At 30.4% G+C, this 22671-nt stretch overlaps 1 protein-coding gene across 1 annotated transcript in view; it reads left to right on the forward strand.

The window, feature by feature from the left end:
* Nucleotides 1-22671, forward strand: part of LOC119608307 — a 52914-nt gene that overhangs the window by 21971 nt on the left and 8272 nt on the right. Inside the window, 2 exon segments of the mRNA XM_037962679.1 lie at nucleotides 2877-2976; nucleotides 14842-15580. Coding sequence (XP_037818607.1) covers nucleotides 2877-2976; nucleotides 14842-15580 — 839 coding nt within the window.

The following is a 22671-nucleotide window of genomic DNA, read 5'->3' on the forward strand; positions in this document are numbered from 1 at the left end:
TGAACTAGAACTGAACTAGAACTGAACTAGAACTGAACTAGAACTGAACTAGAACTGAACTAGAACTGAACTAGAACTGAACTAGAACTGAACTAGAACTGAACTAGAACTGAACTAGAACTGAACTAGAACTGAACTAGAACTGAACTAGAACTGAACTAGAACTGAACTAGAACTGAACTAGAACTGAACTAGAACTGAACTAGAACTGAACTAGAACCTGAACTAGAACTGAACTAGAACTGAACTAGAACTGAACTAGAACTGAACTAGAACTGAACTAGAACTGAACTAGAACTGAACTAGAACTGAACTAGAACTGAACTAGAACTGAACTAGAACTGAACTAGAACTGAACTAGAACTGAACTAACTGAACTAGAACTGAACTAGAACTGAACTAAACTAGAACTAGAACTGAACTAGAACTGAACTAGAACTGAACTAGAACTGAACTAGAACTGAACTAGAACTGAACTAGAACTGAACTAGAACTGAACTAGAACTGAACTAGAACTGAACTAGAACTGAACTAGAACTGAACTAAACTGAACTAGAACTGAACTAGAACTGAACTAGAACTGAACTAGAACTGAACTAGAACTGAACTAGAACTGAACTAGAACTGAACTAGAACTGAACTAGAACTGAACTAGAACTGAACTAGAACTGAACTAGAACTGAACTAGAACTGAACTAGAACTGAACTAGAACTGAACTAGAACTGAACTAGAACTGAACTAGAACTGAACTAAACTAGAACTGAACTAAACTAGAACTGAACTAGAACTGAACTAGAACTGAACTAGAACTGAACTAGAACTGAACTAGAACTGAACTAGAACTGAACTAGAACTGAACTAGAACTGAACTAGAACTGAACTAGAACTGAACTAGAACTGAACTAGAACTGAACTAGAACTGAACTAGAAACTAGAACTGAACTAGAACTGAACTAGAACTGAACTAGAACTGAACTGAACTAGAACTGAACTAGAACTGAACTAGAACTGAACTAGAACTGAACTAGAACTGAACTAGAACTGAACTAGAACTGAACTAGAACTGAACTAGAACTGAACTAGAACTGAACTAGAACTGAACTAGAACTGAACTAGAACTGAACTAGAACTGAACTAGAACTGAACTAGAACTGAACTAGAACTGAACTAGAACTGAACTAGAACTGACCTAGAACTGAACTAGAACTGAACTAGAACTGAACTAGAACTGAACTAGAACTGAACTAGAACTGAACTAGAACTGAACTAGAACTGAACTAGAACTGAACTAGAACTGAACTAGAACTGAACTAGAACTGAACTAGAACTGAACTAGAACTGAACTAGAACTGAACTAGAACTGAACTAGAACTGAACTAGAACTGAACTAGAACTGAACTAGAACTGAACTAGAACTGAACTAGAACTGAACTAGAACTGAACTAGAACTGAACTAGAACTGAACTAGAACTGAACTAGAACTGAACTAGAACTGAACTAGAACTGAACTAGAACTGAACTAGAACTGAACTAGAACTGAACTAGACTGACTAGAACTGAACTAGAACTGAACTGGAACTGAACTAGAACTGAACTAGAACTGAACTAGAACTGAACTAGAACTGAACTAGAACTGAACTAGAACTGAACTAGAACTGAACTAGAACTGAACTAAAACTGAACTAGAACTGAACTTTTGAATTAAATTACGTATTGTATTATATCTTGATTGAAGCTACTTCCACGTCTTGACACTTCACTACAAAAAAAAACTACTTCACCTTAAATAAGACTTAAATACATCCATTACTATATTCTCTCTCATACATATTATCAACTCTTTTATATTCTGAAAATCTATAGTTTAATGCAGCTGTTGCTGTTGATTTTATCGTTTTGTTTTAACGCAACATTAAGTAGCCGAATGAGATGTAAAAGAAAATGATATGACAGAAATTCAAAAACAACAGCAAAAAAAATCATAGAAAATTTGTAAAAAATAAGATTAAATAACAGAGATTTAATAGAAATGGGGGAAAAGTAGGAAAACGTAATTACAGAATTGTATTCGAGATAGTACATTATCATTTTTTTGCTTTACTTTCTTTACTCAACTGCAAATATGTAAAAATGTGTTCGTTCGTTCATAGTTGACAAGTAACATTTTTGAAATTGACAAGAAATTGTTACCAAAGTTGGAGTTGGTTTATTAAGCCTTTATTAAGGCAAAAACATTTACATTAGGGGGGTTTAAAGTTCAAAGAATGAGACAAAAATAATGAAAGGAAATTTTGAATATTTGATTGGCTATTTGATATGTCCTGTTCTACGAAGTCGAATGATTTTTTTTTTACATTGACACTGTTGTATTGTATTTATTTTGTATATTTAAATTTTTACATTTCAATTGAATACCAAAAAATTCTCTTCTTGTTATTAAATATTTTTATTCTACTTATTAATTTCGTTTATTAACACAAAATATACAAAAATTCGAAAAATTATTTCCGTTTTTTATTATTTATTTTTACATCAGTTCGATTGTTGTGTTGTCCACATGCGTTGAAAGTTGTTATGACAATTGTGAATATTAATTGAACAAAATATTTCTCTGAACTCGTATTGATATAAATTAATATGAAAGAAAGTTGGCTGTAAACAAAATTTGAACAGTTTCATTAAAAAAAAAAACAATAAATCGTTTGTTAAGTATACAAAGCTGTTAAGTCCATTATTTGCATTTTAAACTAGAAACAAAAAGAAAACTTGTTCTCTTGTTTTATAAACCTTTTATAAAATAACAAATGTTGTCCTTATTAATGGGCTTTAAAATCTTAAATATTTATTAACGTCTATTCTTCTTTTTTCTTTTTAGATTCTTCTATTTGTATCATTTTGCATTTTATGCCTATCACTATCGTTTCAGTGGTCAAAATCGTAGTTTGGCCTTGGTTTCGTCATGGCTGTTTATACAGGTATGTTAAAATTCTGGATATAATTATATGACTGATTATATAAATTACTTTTTTGAGATATGAAATAATTTTCCCTTATTTTATAATGTTAATCTAAAGGCAAGATATCTGTCACAGAACTAGTGAAGTAACCCGTCTGAACTAGGTTCTTTTGTTTAGGATCTATATACTTTTCTTTGCTTTTGAACGGCTCACAGACATTTTGTTGTTGTTTCTTCTCGTTGATCGATTTGATCCCTTTTATATATCATTTATGATTAAAAGAAATTACACTAAATTTAGGCTATAGCTCAGACTCTAAAGTAGACTAGAATATAGTCCAACGGTACGACTATAGACTTGACAAAAGCCCAGACTTTAGACTAGACTGTAGTCCAGACATTAGACTACACTATAGTCCTGTAAATAATCTAGACCAAAGTCCAAACTATAGATTAGACTATAGTCCAGACTATAGATTATACTATAGTCCAGACTATTGATTAGACTATAGTCTAGACTGTAGTCCATTCTATAGATTGTTCTATAGTCTAAAGTATAGATTAGAATATAGCCCACACTATTGATTAGATTATAGTCCATACTCTATATTATACTATAATACAGACTATAGATTAGACTATAGCCCAGACTACAGATTATACTATAGATCAGACTATAAGTAAGACTAAAGCCCAGATTATAGATTAAACTATAGACCAGATTATAGATTAGTCTATGGATTAGACTATATTTCAGACTATAGATTAGACTATAGTCCAGACTATAGTTTAGACTATAGTCCAGACTATAGTTTAGACTATAATCCAGACTAAAGTTTAGACTATAGTCCAGACTATAGTTTAGACTATAGACAAGACTATAGTTTAGACTATAGTCCAGACTATAGTTTAGACTATAATCCAGACTAAAGTTTAGACTATAGTGCAGACTATAGTCCAGACTATAGTTTAGACTGCAGTCCAGCCTATAGTTTAGACTGTAGTCCAGACTACAGTTTAGACTGTAGTCCAGTCTATAGTTTAGACTGTACTCCAGACTATAGTTCAGACTATAGTTTCGACTATAGTTCAGACTATAGTTTCGACTATAGTTTAGATTATAGTCCGGACTATAGTGTAGACTATAGGTTAGACTATAGTCCAGACTTTGAAAGCATATATAAGTGATAACAAAATAAGCTTATTTTTCAATTTAAACGTGTTTTAACGAAGTTATAAGCGATTTTAGTTTCTTCAAGGTTTTCGACCAAATTATCGATTTTTGAAGGGAAATATAAGTGATCACAAAATAAGCTTATTTTTCAATTTAAACGTGTTTTAACGAAGTTATAAGCGATTTTAGTTTTATAAGGTTTTCCGACCAAAATATCGATTTTTGAAGGGAAATATTAGTGATCAGAAAATAAGCTTATTTTTCAATATAAACGTGTTTTAACAAAGTTATAAGCGATTTTAGTTTCTTCTAGGTTTTCGATCAAAATATCGATTTTTGAAGGGAAATATAAGTGATCACAAAATAAGCTTATTTTCAATTTGAACGTGTTTTAACGAAGTTATAAGCGATTTTAGTTTCTTCAAGGTTTCCGACCAAAATATCGATTTTTGAAGGAAAATATAAGTGATCACAAAATAAGCTTATTTTTCAATTTGAACGTGTTTTAACGAAGTTATAAGCGATTTTAGTTTCTTCAAGGTTTCCGATCAAAATATCGATTTTTGAAGGGAAATATAAGTGATCACAAAATAAGCTTATTTTTCAATTTAAACGTGTTTTAACGAAGTTATTAGCGATTTTAGTTTTATCAAGGTTTTCGACCAAAATATCGATTTTTGAAGGGAAATATAAGTGATCACAAAATAAGCTTATTTTTCAATTTAAACGTGTTTTAAAGAAGTTATAAACGATTTTAATTTCTTCAAGGTTTCCGACCAAAATATCGATTTTTGAAGGGAAATATAAGTGATCACAAAATAAGCTTATTTTTCAATTTAAACGTGTTTTAAAGAAGTTATAAGCGATTTTAGTTTCTTCAAGTTTTCCGACCAAAATATCGATTTTTGAAGGGAAATATAAGTGATCACAAAATAGGCTTATTTTTCAATTTAAACGTGTTTTAACGAAGTTATAAGCGATTTTAGTTTCTTCAAGGTTTCCGACCAAAATATCGATTTTTGAAGGGAAATATAAGTGATCACAAAATAGGCTTATTTTTCAATTTAAACGTGTTTTAACGAAGTTATAAGCGATTTTAGTTTCTTCAAGGTTTTCGATCAAAATATCGATTTTTGAAGGGAAATATAAGTGATCACAAAATAAGCTTATTTTTCAATTTGAACGTGTTTTAACGAAGTTATAAGCGATTTTAGTTTCTTCAAGGTTTCCGATCAAAATATCGATTTTTGAAGGGAAATATAAGTGATCACAAAATAAGCTTATTTTTCAATTTAAACGTGTTTTAACGAAGTTATAAGCGATTTTAGTTTTATCAAGGTTTCCGATCAAAATATCGATTTTTGAAGGGAAATATAAGTGATCACAAAATAAGCTTATTTTTCAATTTAAACGTGTTTTAACGAAGTTATAAGCGATTTTAGTTTTATCAAGGTTTTCGATCAAAATATCAATTTTTGAAGGGAAATATAAGTGATCACAAAATAAGCTTATTTTTCAATTTAAACGTGTTTTAACGAAGTTATAAGCGATTTTAGTTTCTTCAAGGTTTTCGACCAAAATATCGATTTTTGAAGGGAAATATAAGTGATCACAAAATAAGCTTATTTTTCAATTTGAACGTGTTTTAACGAAGTTATAAGCGATTTTAGTTTCTTCAAGGTTTCCGATCAAAATATCGATTTTTGAAGGGAAATATAAGTGATCACAAAATAAGCTTATTTTTCAATTTAAACGTGTTTTAACGAAGTTATAAGCGATTTTAGTTTTATCAAGGTTTCCGATCAAAATATCGATTTTTGAAGGGAAATATAAGTGATCACAAAATAAGCTTATTTTTCAATTTAAACGTGTTTTAACGAAGTTATAAGCGATTTTAGTTTTATCAAGGTTTTCGATCAAAATATCAATTTTTGAAGGGAAATATAAGTGATCACAAAATAAGCTTATTTTTCAATTTAAACGTGTTTTAACGAAGTTATAAGCGATTTTAGTTTCTTCAAGGTTTCCGACCAAAATATCGATTTTTGAAGGAAAATATAAGTGATCACAAAATAAGCTTATTTTTCAATTTGAACGTGTTTTAACGAAGTTATAAGCGATTTTAGTTTCATCAAGGTTTCCGACCAAAATATCGATTTTTGAAGGGAAATACAAGTGATCACAAAATAAGCTTATTTTTCAATTTAAACGTGTTTTAACGAAGTTATAAGCGATTTTAGTTTTATCAAGGTTTTCGACCAAAATATCGATTTTTGAAGGGAAATATAAGTGATCACAAAATAAGCTTATTTTTCAATTTAAACGTGTTTTAACGAAGTTATAAGCGATTTTAGTTTCTTCAAGGTTTTCGATCAAAATATCGATTTTTGAAGGGAAATATAAGTGATCACAAAATAAGCTTATTTTTCAATTTAAACGTGTTTTAACGAAGTTATAAACGATTTTAGTTTTATCAAGGTTTTCGATCAAAATATCGATTTTTGAAGGGAAATATAAGTGATCACAAAAGGGAAATATAAGTGATCACAAAATAAGCTTATTTTTCAATTTAAACGTGTTTTAACGAAGTTATAAGCGATTTTAGTTTCTTCAAGGTTTTCGATAAAAATATCGATTTTTGAAGGGAAATATAAGTGATCACAAAATAAGCTTATTTTTCAATTTAAACGTGTTTTAACGAAGTTATAAGCGATTTTATTTTCTTCAAGGTTTTCGATCAAAATATCGATTTTTGAAGGGAAATATAAGTAATCACAAAATAAGCTTATTTTTCAATTTAAACGTGTTTTAACGAAGTTATAAGCGATTTTAGTTTCTTCAAGGTTTTCGACCAAAATATCAATTTTTGAAGGGAAATATAAGTGATCACAAAATAGGCTTATTTTTCAATTTAAACGTGTTTTAACGAAGTTATAAGCGATTTTAGTTTCATCAAGGTTTTCGATCAAAATATCGATTTTTGAAGGGAATTATAAGTGATCACAAAATAAGCTTATTTTGCAATTTAAACGTGTTTTAAAGAAGTTATAAGCGATTTTAGTTTTATCAAGGTTTCCGATCAAAATATCGATTTTTGAAGGGAAATATAAGTGATCACAAAATAAGCTTATTTTTCAATTTAAACGTGTTTTAACGAAGTTATAAACGATTTTAGTTTTATCAAGGATTCCGATCAAAATATCGATTTTTGAAGGGAAATATAAGTGATCACAAAAGGGAAATATAAGTGATCACAAAATAAGCTTATTTTTCAATTTGAACGTGTTTTAACGAAGTTATAAGCGATTTTAGTTTCTTCAAGGTTTCCGACCAAAATATCGATTTTTGAAGGGAAATATAAGTGATCACAAAATAAGCTTATTTTTCAATTTAAACGTGTTTTAACGAAGTTATAAACGATTTTAGTTTTATCAAGGTTTCCGATCAAAATATCGATTTTTGAAGGGAAATATAAGTGATCACAAAAGGGAAATATAAGTGATCACAAAATAAGCTTATTTTTCAATTTGAACGTGTTTTAACGAAGTTATAAGCGATTTTAGTTTCTTCAAGGTTTCCGACCAAAATATCGATTTTTGAAGGGAAATATAAGTGATCACAAAATAAGCTTATTTTTCAATTTAAACGTGTTTTAACGAAGTTATAAGCGATTTTAGTTTTATCAAGGTTTTCGATCAAAATATCAATTTTTGAAGGGAAATATAAGTGATCACAAAATAAGCTTATTTTTCAATTTAAACGTGTTTTAACGAAGTTATAAGCGATTTTAGTTTCTTCAAGGTTTTCGACCAAAATATCGATTTTTGAAGGGAAATATAAGTGATCACAAAATAAGCTTATTTTTCAATTTGAACGTGTTTTAACGAAGTTATAAGCGATTTTAGTTTCTTCAAGGTTTCCGATCAAAATATCGATTTTTGAAGGGAAATATAAGTGATCACAAAATAAGCTTATTTTTCAATTTAAACGTGTTTTAACGAAGTTATAAGCGATTTTAGTTTTATCAAGGTTTCCGATCAAAATATCGATTTTTGAAGGGAAATATAAATGATCACAAAATAAGCTTATTTTTCAATTTAAACGTGTTTTAACGAAGTTATAAGCGATTTTAGTTTTATCAAGGTTTTCGATCAAAATATCAATTTTTGAAGGGAAATATAAGTGATCACAAAATAAGCTTATTTTTCAATTTAAACGTGTTTTAACGAAGTTATAAGCGATTTTAGTTTCTTCAAGGTTTCCGACCAAAATATCGATTTTTGAAGGAAAATATAAGTGATCACAAAATAAGCTTATTTTTCAATTTGAACGTGTTTTAACGAAGTTATAAGCGATTTTAGTTTCATCAAGGTTTCCGACCAAAATATCGATTTTTGAAGGGAAATACAAGTGATCACAAAATAAGCTTATTTTTCAATTTAAACGTGTTTTAACGAAGTTATAAGCGATTTTAGTTTTATCAAGGTTTCCAACCAAAATATCGATTTTTGAAGGGAAATATAAGTGATCACAAAATAAGCTTATTTTTCAATTTGAACGTGTTTTATCGAAGTTATAAGCGATCTTAGTTTCTTCAAGGTTTTCGATCAAAATATCGATTTTTGAAGGGAAATATAAGTGATCACAAAATAAGCTTATTTTTCAATTTAAACGTGTTTTAACGAAGTTATAAGCGATTTTAGTTTTATCAAGGTTTTCGACCAAAATATCGATTTTTGAAGGGAAATATAAGTGATCACAAAATAAGCTTATTTTTCAATTTAAACGTGTTTTAAAGAAGTTATAAGCGATTTTAGTTTCTTCAAGGTTTCCGACCAAAATATCGATTTTTGAAGGGAAATATAAGTGATCACAAAATAGGCTTATTTTTCAATTTAAACGTGTTTTAACGAAGTTATAAGCGATTTTAGTTTCTTCAAGGTTTTCGATCAAAATATCGATTTTTGAAGGGAAATATAAGTGATCACAAAATAAGCTTATTTTTCAATTTAAACGTGTTTTAACGAAGTTATAAACGATTTTAGTTTTATCAAGGTTTTCGATCAAAATATCGATTTTTGAAGGGAAATATAAGTGATCACAAAAGGGAAATATAAGTGATCACAAAATAAGCTTATTTTTCAATTTAAACGTGTTTTAACGAAGTTATAAGCGATTTTAGTTTCTTCAAGGTTTTCGATAAAAATATCGATTTTTGAAGGGAAATATAAGTGATCACAAAATAAGCTTATTTTTCAATTTAAACGTGTTTTAACGAAGTTATAAGCGATTTTATTTTCTTCAAGGTTTTCGATCAAAATATCGATTTTTGAAGGGAAATATAAGTAATCACAAAATAAGCTTATTTTTCAATTTAAACGTGTTTTAACGAAGTTATAAGCGATTTTAGTTTCTTCAAGGTTTTCGACCAAAATATCAATTTTTGAAGGGAAATATAAGTGATCACAAAATAAGCTTATTTTTCAATTTAAACGTGTTTTAACGAAGTTATAAGCGATTTTAGTTTCATCAAGGTTTTCGATCAAAATATCGATTTTTGAAGGAATTATAAGTGATCACAAAATAAGCTTATTTTGCAATTTAAACGTGTTTTAACGAAGTTATAAGCGATTTTAGTTTTATCAAGGTTTCCGATCAAAATATCGATTTTTGAAGGGAAATATAAGTGATCACAAAATAAGCTTATTTTTCAATTTAAACGTGTTTTAACGAAGTTATAAGCGATTTTAGTTTTATCAAGGTTTTCGATCAAAATATCGATTTTTGAAGGGAAATATAAGTGATCACAAAATAAGCTTATTTTTCAATTTAAACGTGTTTTAACGAAGTTATAAGCGATTTTAGTTTCTTCAAGGTTTCCGACCAAAATATCGATTTTTGAAGGGAAATATAAGTGATCACAAAATAAGCTTATTTTTCAATTTGAACGTGTTTTAACGAAGTTATAAGCGATTTTAGTTTTATCAAGGTTTTCGATCAAAATATCGATTTTTGAAGGGAAATATAAGTGATCACAAAATAAGCTTATTTTTCAATTTGAACGTGTTTTAACGAAGTTATAAACGATTTTAGTTTTATCAAGGATTCCGATCAAAATATCGATTTTTGAAGGGAAATATAAGTGATCACAAAAGGGAAATATAAGTGATCACAAAATAAGCTTATTTTTCAATTTGAACGTGTTTTAACGAAGTTATAAGCGATTTTAGTTTCTTCAAGGTTTCCGACCAAAATATCGATTTTTGAAGGGAAATATAAGTGATCACAAAATAAGCTTATTTTTCAATTTAAACGTGTTTTAACGAAGTTATAAACGATTTTAGTTTTATCAAGGTTTCCGATCAAAATATCGATTTTTGAAGGGAAATATAAGTGATCACAAAAGGGAAATATAAGTGATCACAAAATAAGCTTATTTTTCAATTTGAACGTGTTTTAACGAAGTTATAAGCGATTTTAGTTTCTTCAAGGTTTCCGACCAAAATATCGATTTTTGAAGGGAAATATAAGTGATCACAATATAAGCTTATTTTTCAATTTAAACGTGTTTTAACGAAGTTATTAACGATTTTAGTTTTATCAAGGATTCCGATCAAAATATCGATTTTTGAAGGGAAATATAAGTGATCACAAAATAAGCTTATTTTTCAATTTAAACGTGTTTTAACGAAGTTATAAGCGATTTTAGTTTCTTCAAGGTTTCCGACCAAAATATCGATTTTTGAAGGGAAATACAAGTGATCACAAAATAAGCTTATTTTTCAATTTAAACGTGTTCTAACGAAGTTATAAGCGATTTTAGTTTCTTCAAGGTTTTCGACCAAAATATCGATTTTTGAAGGGAAATACAAGTGATCACAAAATAAGCTTATTTTTCAATTTGAACGTGTTTTAACGAAGTTATAAGCGATTTTAGTTTTATCAAGGTTTCCGACCAAAATATCGATTTTTGAAGGGAAATATAAGTGATCACAAAATAAGCTTATTTTTCAATTTAAACGTGTTTTAACGAAGTTATAAGCGATTTTAGTTTTTTCAATGTTTTCGACCAAAATATCGATTTTTGAAGGGAAAAATAAGTGATCACAAAATAAGCTTATTTTTCAATTTAAACCTGTTTTAACGAAGTTATAAGCGATTTTAGTTTTATCGGTGTTTCCGACCAAAATATCGATTTATGAAGAGTCTAAACTATTGTCTGGACTATACTCTAAACTATAGACTGTACTATAGTCTAAACTATAGACTGGACTACAGTCTAAACTATAGACTGGACTACAGTCTAAACTATAGTCTGGATTATAGTCTAAACTATAGTCTGGACTATAGTCTAAACTATATTCTGGACTATAGTCTAAACTATAGTCTGGACTATAGTCTAAACTATAGTCTGGACTATAGTCTAAACTATAGTCTGGACTATAGTCTAAACTATAGTCTGGACTATAGTCTAAACTATAGTCTGGACTATAGTCGAAACTATAGTCTGGACTATAGTCTAAACTATAGTCTGGACTATAGTCTAAACTATAGTCTGGACTATAGTATAGTCTAAACTATAGTCTGGACTATAGTCTAAACTATAGTCTGGACTATAGTCTAAACTATAGTCTGGACTATAGTCTAAACTATAGTCTGGACTATAGTCTAAACTATAGTCTGGACTATAGTCCAAACTATAGTCTGGACTATAGTCTAAGCTATAGTCTGGACTATAGTCTAAGCTATAGTCTGGACTATAGTCTAAGCTATAGTCTGGACTATAGTCTAAGCTATAGTCTGGACTATAGTCTAAGCTATAGTCTGGACTATAGTCTAAGCTATAGTCTGGACTATAGTCTAAGCTATAGTCTGGACTATAGTCTAAGCTATAGTCTGGACTTTAGTCTAAGCTATAGTCTGGACTATAGTCTAAGCTATAGTCTGGACTATAGTATAGAATATAGTTTAGACTATTGCTCAGACTATAGTTTAAACTATTGTTCAGACTATAGTTTAGACTAAAGTTTAGACTATTGTTCAGACTATATATTGGACTGTATTCCAGACTATAGATTAGACTGTAGTTCGGACTATAGATTGGATTATAGTACAGAATATAGTTTGCACTGTATTCCAGAAAATATATTAGACTATAGACGAGACTATAGATTAGACCATAGTTGAGACTATAGATTATTTTTCTATAAAATTTTAACTTTTTCTAGAAATTTTTCGAAATTTTCACTTTTTCCAGAAATTTTAAAAATTTTAATTTTTGTACAACTTTTTCGAAATTTTCACAGAAAATTTTTGAAATTTTCTCTTTTTATAGAGAATTTAAAATTTTTAATTTAAATTGGAATGGAATAAAAGTAGACTAAAAACGTTTTCCAACAAATACAGAAAATGGTTAGTAAATACTTAAACCGACCTATAAATAAATTAACTTTAATGAATAAATCATCAAATAGTTGCTTGACATAATTTCTTGTCCTTTTCAAAAACTCACGTGTACTTTTCCGGTACAAAACACGTGTCGCTTGTAACTTTTTTTTCTACAATCTTATTTCTTACATTTTATAAAAAAATACCTGTAAATGATACTGTACAAATGCGTGTAAGAGTAAGTACATTTTCATAAAAAAATATACATACACATTTATGTATTTATAAAGTATGTACATATTTGTGTGTGCGAAATTTATAAAATATTATTTGTTTGTCAAAATTATACATTTCCTAAAGCAAATATGAATTTTGTTGTTATTTTATTTGTGACACACGACTTACATTAAATAAATATGTATCAACAGCATCAACTTCATCGTTGTCAACATCAATATCATCATCAGCATAATCTACATTAACATCTTTATTTAGAATTTTCAAAATACGATTGACTGACTGACAGACAGAAAGACGGATAGACTTATGAATGAATGTTTAATAACAAAATCAATAGGAATAGAAAAAATAAATAAAACAGCTTGCATTTCACTAAAGAATGTATGTGTGTATGTTATATCAGTTTTATTTGCCTACATTAGTGTGGTATACAATTTTGATATTGGTAGAATCCAGACTATGGACTAGATTATATACCAGACTATAGTCCAAACTATAGAGTAGACTGTACTCCAGATTATAGACTAGACTATAGTCCTGACTATAGATTATACCGTAGTCCAGACTATAGATTAGACCGTAGACCAGGTTATAGACTAGACTATAGTCCAAACTATAGACTAGACTGTAGTTCAACATAACAACTTGACTGTACTCCAGACTATAGACTAAACTATACTCCAGACTATAGACTTGACTGTACTCCAGGCTATAGATTAGACCGTAGACCACACTATACCCTTGACTATGTACTAGACTATAGTCCAGACTATAGACTAGACTATAGTCCAGATTATAGACTAGACTGTAGTCCAGACTATAGATCAGACTATTGTCCAGACTATAGTCCAGGCTATAATCCAGACTAAAAACTAGAGTATAGTCCAGACTATAGTCTAGACTATAGACCAGACTATAGTCCAGACTATAGACCAGATTATAGTCCAGACTATAAACCAGACTATTGTCCAGACTATAGACCAGACTATAGGCCAGACTATAGGCCAGACTATAGGCCAGACTATAGACCAAACTATATGTCAGGTTATAGAGTATACATCAAAGTTTAGAATAGCCTATAGTCAAGATTATAGACCGCACTATAGACTAGACTGTAGACTAGGCTATAGTCTATATTCTAGACTTGTGACTTTACTGTAATCCAGATATATAGGCTCCTGTGTCAAATGGTAGAAGTTAACATAGAGCTTTACTTTCAAGTGATGTATATTAAACTTAGTTTTAATTGGAAATAAGGGAAACGGGGACCAGTCTAATGCTTGAACAAACTCATGTTAATATATAAATAGAATAACTTGTTTTATTCGTCATGTAAAAATTAATAAACTGCCAAATTCAGGTAAATATAATTCTAAGAAAGACATTTATTTATTGACTTTATTACTTTCCACTCGACCTGTTATATTTCGAATATTTGTTTTAGAATCTTAAACCTTGAGCCTAAACTATGAAATTAATTATTATATGAATGCATTATTATTATATGAATGAATGAATAGACTAGACTATAGTCCAGACTATAGACTAGACTATAGTCCAGACTATAGACTAGACTATAGTCCAGACTATAGACTAGACTATAGTCCAGACTATAGACTAGACTATAGTCCAGACTATAGACTAGACTATAGTCCAGACTATAGACTAGACTATAGTCCAGACTATAGACTAGACTATAGTCCAGACTATAGACTAGACTATAGTCCAGACTATAGACTAGACTATAGTCCAGACTATAGACTAGACTATAGTCCAGACTATAGACTAGACTATAGTCCAGACTATAGACTAGACTATAGTCCAGACTATAGACTAGACTATAGTCCAGACTATAGACTAGACTATAGTCCAGACTATAGACTAGACTATAGTCCAGACTATAGACTAGACCAGATTGTAGACTAGATTATAGGCCAGACATTACACTAGGTGATTTAGGTGTATGCTTAGGTTACTCCTCTATGCTTAGGATTTTTTCTTGCACTTAAGTTTCAAACATTGTTTATACCTAATAATAATTCTTTTGATCATCTCCATTATTATTATTGTATTTCTTTGTAGCATTCAATGTTGTACTTTTTCCATCATTACGAGTTGCCTGTAATTATGCAACAAGCCCAAGTACTCATATTAACACGTAATCAAAATGGTGGCGGCAATGGCCCAGGTGGTGCAAACATTGTTGCCGGCATAATCCAGCAACAACAACAGCAGCCGCAACAACAAGGCCAAGCGAATAGAAATGGTGTTGGAGATGCTGGTCAACAACAACCAGGTACATTTGTGGCAAATCGTATATTCCGCTTAGTACCCTTACAACAACAGCAACAACAACAGGGCGGTGCTGCTGGTCAGCAAGGAGGAGGAGGACTGCAGCAGAATGCTGCACAGGTTGATGGTTTACAAATGCAACCACAACAATTGCCATTTGTTGGTGGTTTATTACAACACTATGCTGGACAAAATGTTGGCGGTGCATTGGGTATGATAAGACGTGCCTTATTTGCCAGAGGTTGGCGTCAACCCATACGTGTACGCATACAAACAGCTGGTAATTTACAGCGTATTAATTTGGGTTCCATACAAATAAATCCCGAAAATTTGGCACGTGTTTCACCAACCCCAACACCTACTACAGCTACAACTACAGCGGCAACAGGTGCAGTCAACACCACTAATACTGAAAGTACTAGAGAATCGGTTACAACAACAACAACTACTACTAGTTCAACAAATGCCACTATGGCTGGTTTAGATAGTTCAACAGCATCCGTCTCGGGCATTATTTTAAATTCATCAGGTGAGTGATTTTTTATTTTGTTAATTCTATGATTTTTATTTTTTCATTTTTTTTTTTTTTTGCAACAATTGGGTTTTTTGTTTTATCGTTGTTTTCAACAATTTACTTTTGTTTGCCTTTCGTTCTTTAACATCGTTTTTTTTTTCTACTTTATTTTATTGCATTTTATATAAAAAAACTTTTTTTTTGTTTTATTTGTTTTTATTGTGTTGCAAATGTTTACACTGTGGTAAACAGAAACAATGAAAATATTTAATAACAACATTGTTGTGGTAATCAACATTGTTTCTCTTGTCCCTTTTTTTGTGCGCCATTGGGGCCTCATCTTCTAAACTTAAATAATTTTAACACAATTTATAGTAAAAGAGTAAAATGTTTCTATTTCTTGTTCATTCATACTTTATATTAAATATATATATAGTTTTTTTAAACAAAACATAACTTTATTAACATCAACATTTTAAATCATCTACTAATACGTTTCATTAAATCATCATATAATTCTGGCATATTTTTATAACTTTCTAATGAATTACTTTTTCATTCAGTTCTTTTTCCTTAATTCGCATTGAGTAGTCAATATACAGAGTTTTCTATGTCTAGACTGGTCTATAGACCGGTATATAGATTTGTCTATAAACCGGTCTATAGGCTAGAACATAGACTGGTGTATGGACTAGTCCATAGATTAGTCTATAAACTAGACCATATACTGGTCTTTAGTCTAGTCCATAGACTGGTCTTTAATCTAGTCCATGGACTGGTCATTAGACTAGTCCATTGACTGGTCATAAACCTGCCCCTAGAAGGTTCTATTGATAAAACCATAGACTGGTCTTTATGCTAGTCCATAGACTGGACTATGGTGTTATCTATAGAGGTTCTATAGATAATACCATAGACTGGTCTGTAGACTAGTCCATAAACTGGTCTTTAAACTAGACCATGGGTCTGTAGACTAGTCCCTATAATTGTCCATAGACTGATCTATATATAAGTCCATAGACTGATCTATAGATTAGTTCTATAGATTAGTCCATAGACTGATTTATTTATTAGTCAATAGACTGATCTATAGATTAGACCATAGACTGATCTATAGAAAAGTCTATATACTGATCTATAGATTGGTCTATAGACTGATCTATAGATTAGTCCATAGACTGATCTATAGGTTAATCCATAGACTGATCTATAGACTAGTCCATAGACTGATCTATTGATTAGTCCATAGACGGATCTATTGATTAGTCCATAGACTAATCTACAGACTAGTCCTTAGACTGGTCTACAGACTAGTACTTAGATTGGTCTACAGACTAGTCCTTAGACTGGTCTATAGATTAGTCCATAGTCTGCCCTATAAAATAGTCCATAGACTAGTCCATAGACTGGTCTACAGACTAGTCCTTAGACTGGTCTACAGACTAGTACTTAGATTGGTCTACAGACTAGTCCATAGACTGGTCTATAGACTAGTCCATAGACTGGTCTATAGACTAGTCCATAGACTGGTCTATAGTCTAATCTATAGACTGGTTAATATACTCTTCCACAGACTGGTTTAAAGATTAGTACTTAGACTCGTCTATAGATTAGCCCATAGATTGGTCTATAATCTAGTCCATATGCTGGTCTGCATACTCCATAGACTGATCTATAGATTAGTCTATAGACTGATCTATAGATTAGTCTATAGACTGATCCATAGATTAGTCCATAGACTGATCTATAGATTAATCTATAGATTAGTCCTTAGACTGGTCTATAGATTAGTCCATAGTCTGCCTTATAAAATGGTCTATAGACTGGTCTACAGGCTAGTCCATAGACTGGTCTATAGGCTGGTTAATATACTGGTCCATAGACTGGTTTATAGATTAGTAATTAGACTCGTCTATAGATTAGCCCATAGATTGGTCTATCATCTAGTCCATATGCTGGTATGCATACTAGTCCATAGGCTCTTCTATACGCTAGTCCATAGGTAGGTCTATAGACTAGTTCATACGCTGGTCAGTGGTCTTGTCCATTGGCTGGTCTAAAGACTAGTCCATAGGCTGGTCTATAGACTTGTCCATAGGCTGGTCTAAAGACTAGTCTATAGGTTGGTCTATAGGCTAGTCCATAGGAGTATAGATTAATCTATATGCAGAATAGTTCATAGTCTTGTCCAATGACTGGTTTATAGACTAGTACAGAGCCTCGTCCATGAAATAGTACAAATACTTGTTTATAGACTAGCCTGCGGACTTGTCAATAGAATGGTACAATGCACGAGTTAATAGATTAGTTGGGGTCTTCGGGAGAATGAATTGCTACAAATAGGGTGCCCTTAGCTAAAGAAGAACTTGCGGGCATTTGTTATACAAACAGTTTATGATATTTTCGGTTTATATAACTGCACTTGAAGTGTTTTAGAAAATGCGAAACTCTTTTAAATATTTCTATTTCATAATTAGTTTTCATATTTTATTTGCAAATATAATTGCAAAATATTAAAAAAAAAATAATGCAAAATATTTAAAATAAATTCAATTAATATTTAAACCGTAAACGTGGAATCTAGTTAGGTGTAGAAAATTTACTATAAATGTCAATAAGGATAACCTTAGATTCCCTGAGATCTTGATAATATAAATAACCTAATTAAACGAACAATTTGTTTCAAATAAACTTAAATAAATTTAATGGCAAATTAATCTAATAACAATCCCATGGAAATCTGTTTATAAACTTAACAATGTGTAAAAAAATTATTATTATTATAATAATGATAATTCAGTGAAACGAAAAACAAAATAATATCAAATCTTTAGCAAATATTTGTAAAATAATGAAATTTTTTTTCGGATTAATTTTATACTTTTTTCTATATGCTGCTGATAGAGAGATATCATTAAAATTGAAGAAGAGAAAAAAAAAAAATAAATCCGTAATGGGGGCAAAAAGAAACATTAAAATATTATTTGTCATAACAACCAAATAAAATATAGTCAAGAATGAGTCTGTTGCGATAATAAGGTAGAAGGGATCAGTTAAACAGCAGGTGCTTTATTTCTATAAAAAAAAAATTAACTTAAAAATCTGAAAACATATTAAACACAAGTGGACAGAAAAATAGGTCTGCACAAACAATGTGAAAATTCAAAAATATCATTACAAGATGTATCACTACATCTCACATATTACTAAGTAAATAACTAGTAATGCTGATGGTAATCAGTGAAAAATATATTAATCTGTTGCAGCAAGTTCTTCAGCAAGTTATTGTGAGAACTTTGAAGAAACTTTCTTATTACAACTAAAAATCTATTATTTTTTAATACATTCAAATGTTTCTTACTTTTAACACACACCAACTCTCCCCCCCCCCCCCCTCCGCTTTTCCCTCACCTGTTAATATCTTTGGCATTTACTTTCAAATCAAAATCGAAATATTAAATTCCACTAAATTAAGTTTCAAGTACATCAAGCAATAAAATATGAATAAAATACAAGTAAATTGTTGTTGTTAAAGTTTTAACTTTTGAAGAGGTTTATTTTATTATTATTATTATTGTTGTTATACTCTCATCTTTTGGATACAAATGTTATTCAAATCTGTTTGTCTGTCTGTCTGCCAGTCTATCTGAATTTTACAACAACTCATCCCCATTTTGTATTGTTTTTCTTTAGTGCGTGTGTGTGTGTGTAAGCGTGTGTATTCTTCCTATAAAAGAAGGCATATTTTAACATTATTAAATTTAACAATATACTTGTTATTCACACAACAATAATGTTTTTTTTTTTTGTTTAAATTAAGGTCGATATGGGTGAATGAATACAAATACGTACTTATGTAGCCAGTATACCTGGAAACATAATTTGAGAACGTTATAAAAGGGGATTAAGGAGAATCAGTTGAGAGGGCCTTAGAGTAAAGGCAATAATCGTCACTTAGTGTATAACGACATAATGAAATAATCGATATGATAATGTTAAGTAATCATGGCAAAATGGGGGGCTTAAAAAAGCAAAGAAAATCTGTAAGTCTATAGTCAATTCTCTCGTTTAGTCTATAGTCCAGTCTGTAGTCTTGTCTATAGTCTAGTCTACAGTCAAGTCTATAGTCTAGTCTATAGTCTAGTCTATAGTCTAGTCTATAGTCTAGTCTACAGTCAAGTCTATAGTCTAGTCTATAGTCTAGTCTATAGTCTAGTCTATAGTCTAGTATAGTCTAGTCTATAGTCTAGTCTATAGTCTAGTCTATAGTCTAGTCTATAGTCTAGTCTATAGTCTAGTCTATAGTATAGTCTATAGTCTAGTCTATAGTCTAGTCTATAGTCTAGTCTATAGTCTAGTCTATAGTCTAGTCTATAGTCTAGTCTATAGTCTAGTCTATAGTCTAGTCTATAGTCTAGTCTATAGTCTAGTCTATAGTCTAGTCTATAGTCTAGTCTATAGTCTAGTCTATAGTCTAGTCTATAGTCTAGTCTATAGTCTAGTCTATAGTCTAGTCTATAGTCTAGTCTATAGTCTAGTCTATAGTCTAGTCTATAGTCTAGTCTATAGTCTAGTCTATAGTCTAGTCTATAGTCTAGTCTATAGTCTAGTCTATAGTCTAGTCTATAGTCTAGTCTATAGTCTAGTCTATAGTCTAGTCTATAGTCTAGTCTATAGTCTAGTCTATAGTCTAGTCTATAGTCTAGTCTATAGTCTAGTCTATAGTCTAGTCTATAGTATAGTCTATAGTATAGTCTATAGTCTAGTCTATAGTCTAGTCTATAGTCTAGTCTATAGTCTAGTCTATAGTCTAGTCTATAGTCTAGTCTATAGTCTAGTCTATAGTCTAGTCTATAGTCTAGTCTATAGTCTAGTCTATAGTCTAGTCTATAGTCTAGTCTATAGTCGTCTATAGTCTAGTCTATAGTCTAGTCTATAGTCTAGTCTATAGTCTAGTCTATAGTCTAGTCTATAGTCTAGTCTATAGTCTAGTCTATAGTCTAGTCTATAGTCTAGTCTATAGTCTAGTCTATAGTCTAGTCTATAGTCTAGTCTATAGTCTAGTCTATAGTCTAGTCTATAGTCTAGTCTATAGTCTAGTCTATAGTCTAGTCTATAGTCTAGTCTATAGTCTAGTCTAGTCGTATAGTCTAGTCTATAGTCTAGTCTATAGTCTAGTCTAGTTATAGTCTAGTCTATAGTCTTAGTCTTATAGTCAAGTCCTTATAGTCAAGCCTATAGTCTAAGTTCCTATTAGTCTAGTCTATCGTATAGTCTATCGTCTAGTCCTATAGTCTAATAGTCTATGTCTATAGTCTAGTCTCTAGTCTTAGTCTATAGTTCTAGTCTATAGTATAGTCTATAGTCTAGTCTATAGTCTAGTCCTAGATCTAGTCTTATAGTCTAGTCTATAGTCTAGTCTATAGTCCTAGTCTATAGTCTAGTCTATAGCTTAGTCTATAGTCTAGTCTATAGTCTAGTCTATAGTCTAGTCTATAGTCTAGTCTCTCAGTCTAGTCTATAGTCTAGTCTATAGTCTTAGTCTATAGTCTAGTCCTATAGTCTAGTCCTATCGTCTAGTCTATAGGTCTAGTCTATTAGTCTAGTTCTATAGTCTAGTCTATAGTCTAGTCTATAGTCTAGTCTATAGTCTAGTTCTAGTCTAGTCGATAGTCTAGTCTATAGTCTAGTCTATAGTCTAGTCTATAGTCTAGTCTATAGTCTAGTCTATAGTCTAGTCTATAGTCTAGTCTATAGTCTAGTCTATAGTCTAGTCTATAGTCTAGTCTATAGTCTACTCTGTAGTCTAGTCTATAGTCTAGTCTATAGTCTAGTCTATAGTTTAGTCAATAGTCTAGTCTATAGTTTAGTCTATAGTCTGGTCTATAGTCTAGTCTAAAGTCTAATCTATAGTATAAATATAGTGTAGGCTATAGCCTAATCTATAGTAAAGTGTAAAGTCTCGTCTGCAGTCTTGTATAATGTAAGATTATTAAAAAAATGCAATTTGCCCACTTCTGATTTATGGTTATAGAGGTTAACTATATATTCAATTTAAGGCCCCCTTTTAAACATTTACAAACAGTTTACACCTGTCGACAATTTCCTGCTTCATAAACGAAGAAGAATATATGTAGATTTTAACCTGATTGTTTCCCTGTGATTTAACCCTTGAGTTTTAACAAATTAAGTTGATTGTTAAATCATTTGAAAATGTAAAAAACAGAAAAAATCAAAAGCCAGTGACCAAGTAACAGTAACAATAATACAATAAATGTAAGTAAGAAAAAAAAAATAACATTGAGAATTTTATTTTACTTAAAAAATTACTATACAAATAAAATGAATCAAAGAAAGACTAACTGACAGATGGACATACTCACTGACTGTTGGTCGGTTTGATAGAATTAAATGAAAAACAAAAAAAAAGCAAAATACTTTTATGACACTCCACTTTTACGCTTCAGAGTAAATGATTTGAAAGCCAATGTTAAATTGTGAGAATTTAATTTAATTCGATTTCATTTCATTTATAAAAATGTAAAATAATATTTTCTTTTGTCCGTCCTGACTTTTCCCGAGTAAGTACATGTACTTATACGCAGACCCTTTATTATAAAACTGCTGCATAATTTGTCTGTAAAAACCCCTTCGGCTTGGCTTTTGGTATCAGACACTGGAACTTGAATGCCTCTGAAAAGTTGTTTTTTATTTTCTTGTTTTTCAATCATGATTATCATGGTCATCAGTAAACATCAACGTTTATTATATTTCATTGTGATAATTGTAATAATGTTGCGTATAAGATTGAGATTAAAATTGTTTTCCTTTTTTCAACTTTCTCATCTCAAGTTAACCCCTTCTGTTTGCATAGTTTACGTTGTTAGGGGTTCTTGTTTTGTTGAGTGGAATATCTATCCTTTGGTTTAATAGTTTCTATTTATGGAATGTTGTGAATCCAAATCAGTTAACTCATTCGGTTGGTTGGCTTTTATTTATGTAAGTGTGGTGGCAAATGTTGGGAGTTTTTTTTTCATTATTCTATCGACATTAACAAGCGTAAATAATTGGAAAATTCATATCATATTCTAGAAGTGGAAGTAAAA

The sequence above is a fragment of the Lucilia sericata genome, unplaced genomic scaffold, assembly GCF_015586225.1.
Source record: "Lucilia sericata isolate MDLA Ls3-8-SP2 unplaced genomic scaffold, ASM1558622v1 Contig000819F_arrow, whole genome shotgun sequence".
NCBI lineage: Eukaryota > Metazoa > Arthropoda > Insecta > Diptera > Calliphoridae > Lucilia > Lucilia sericata.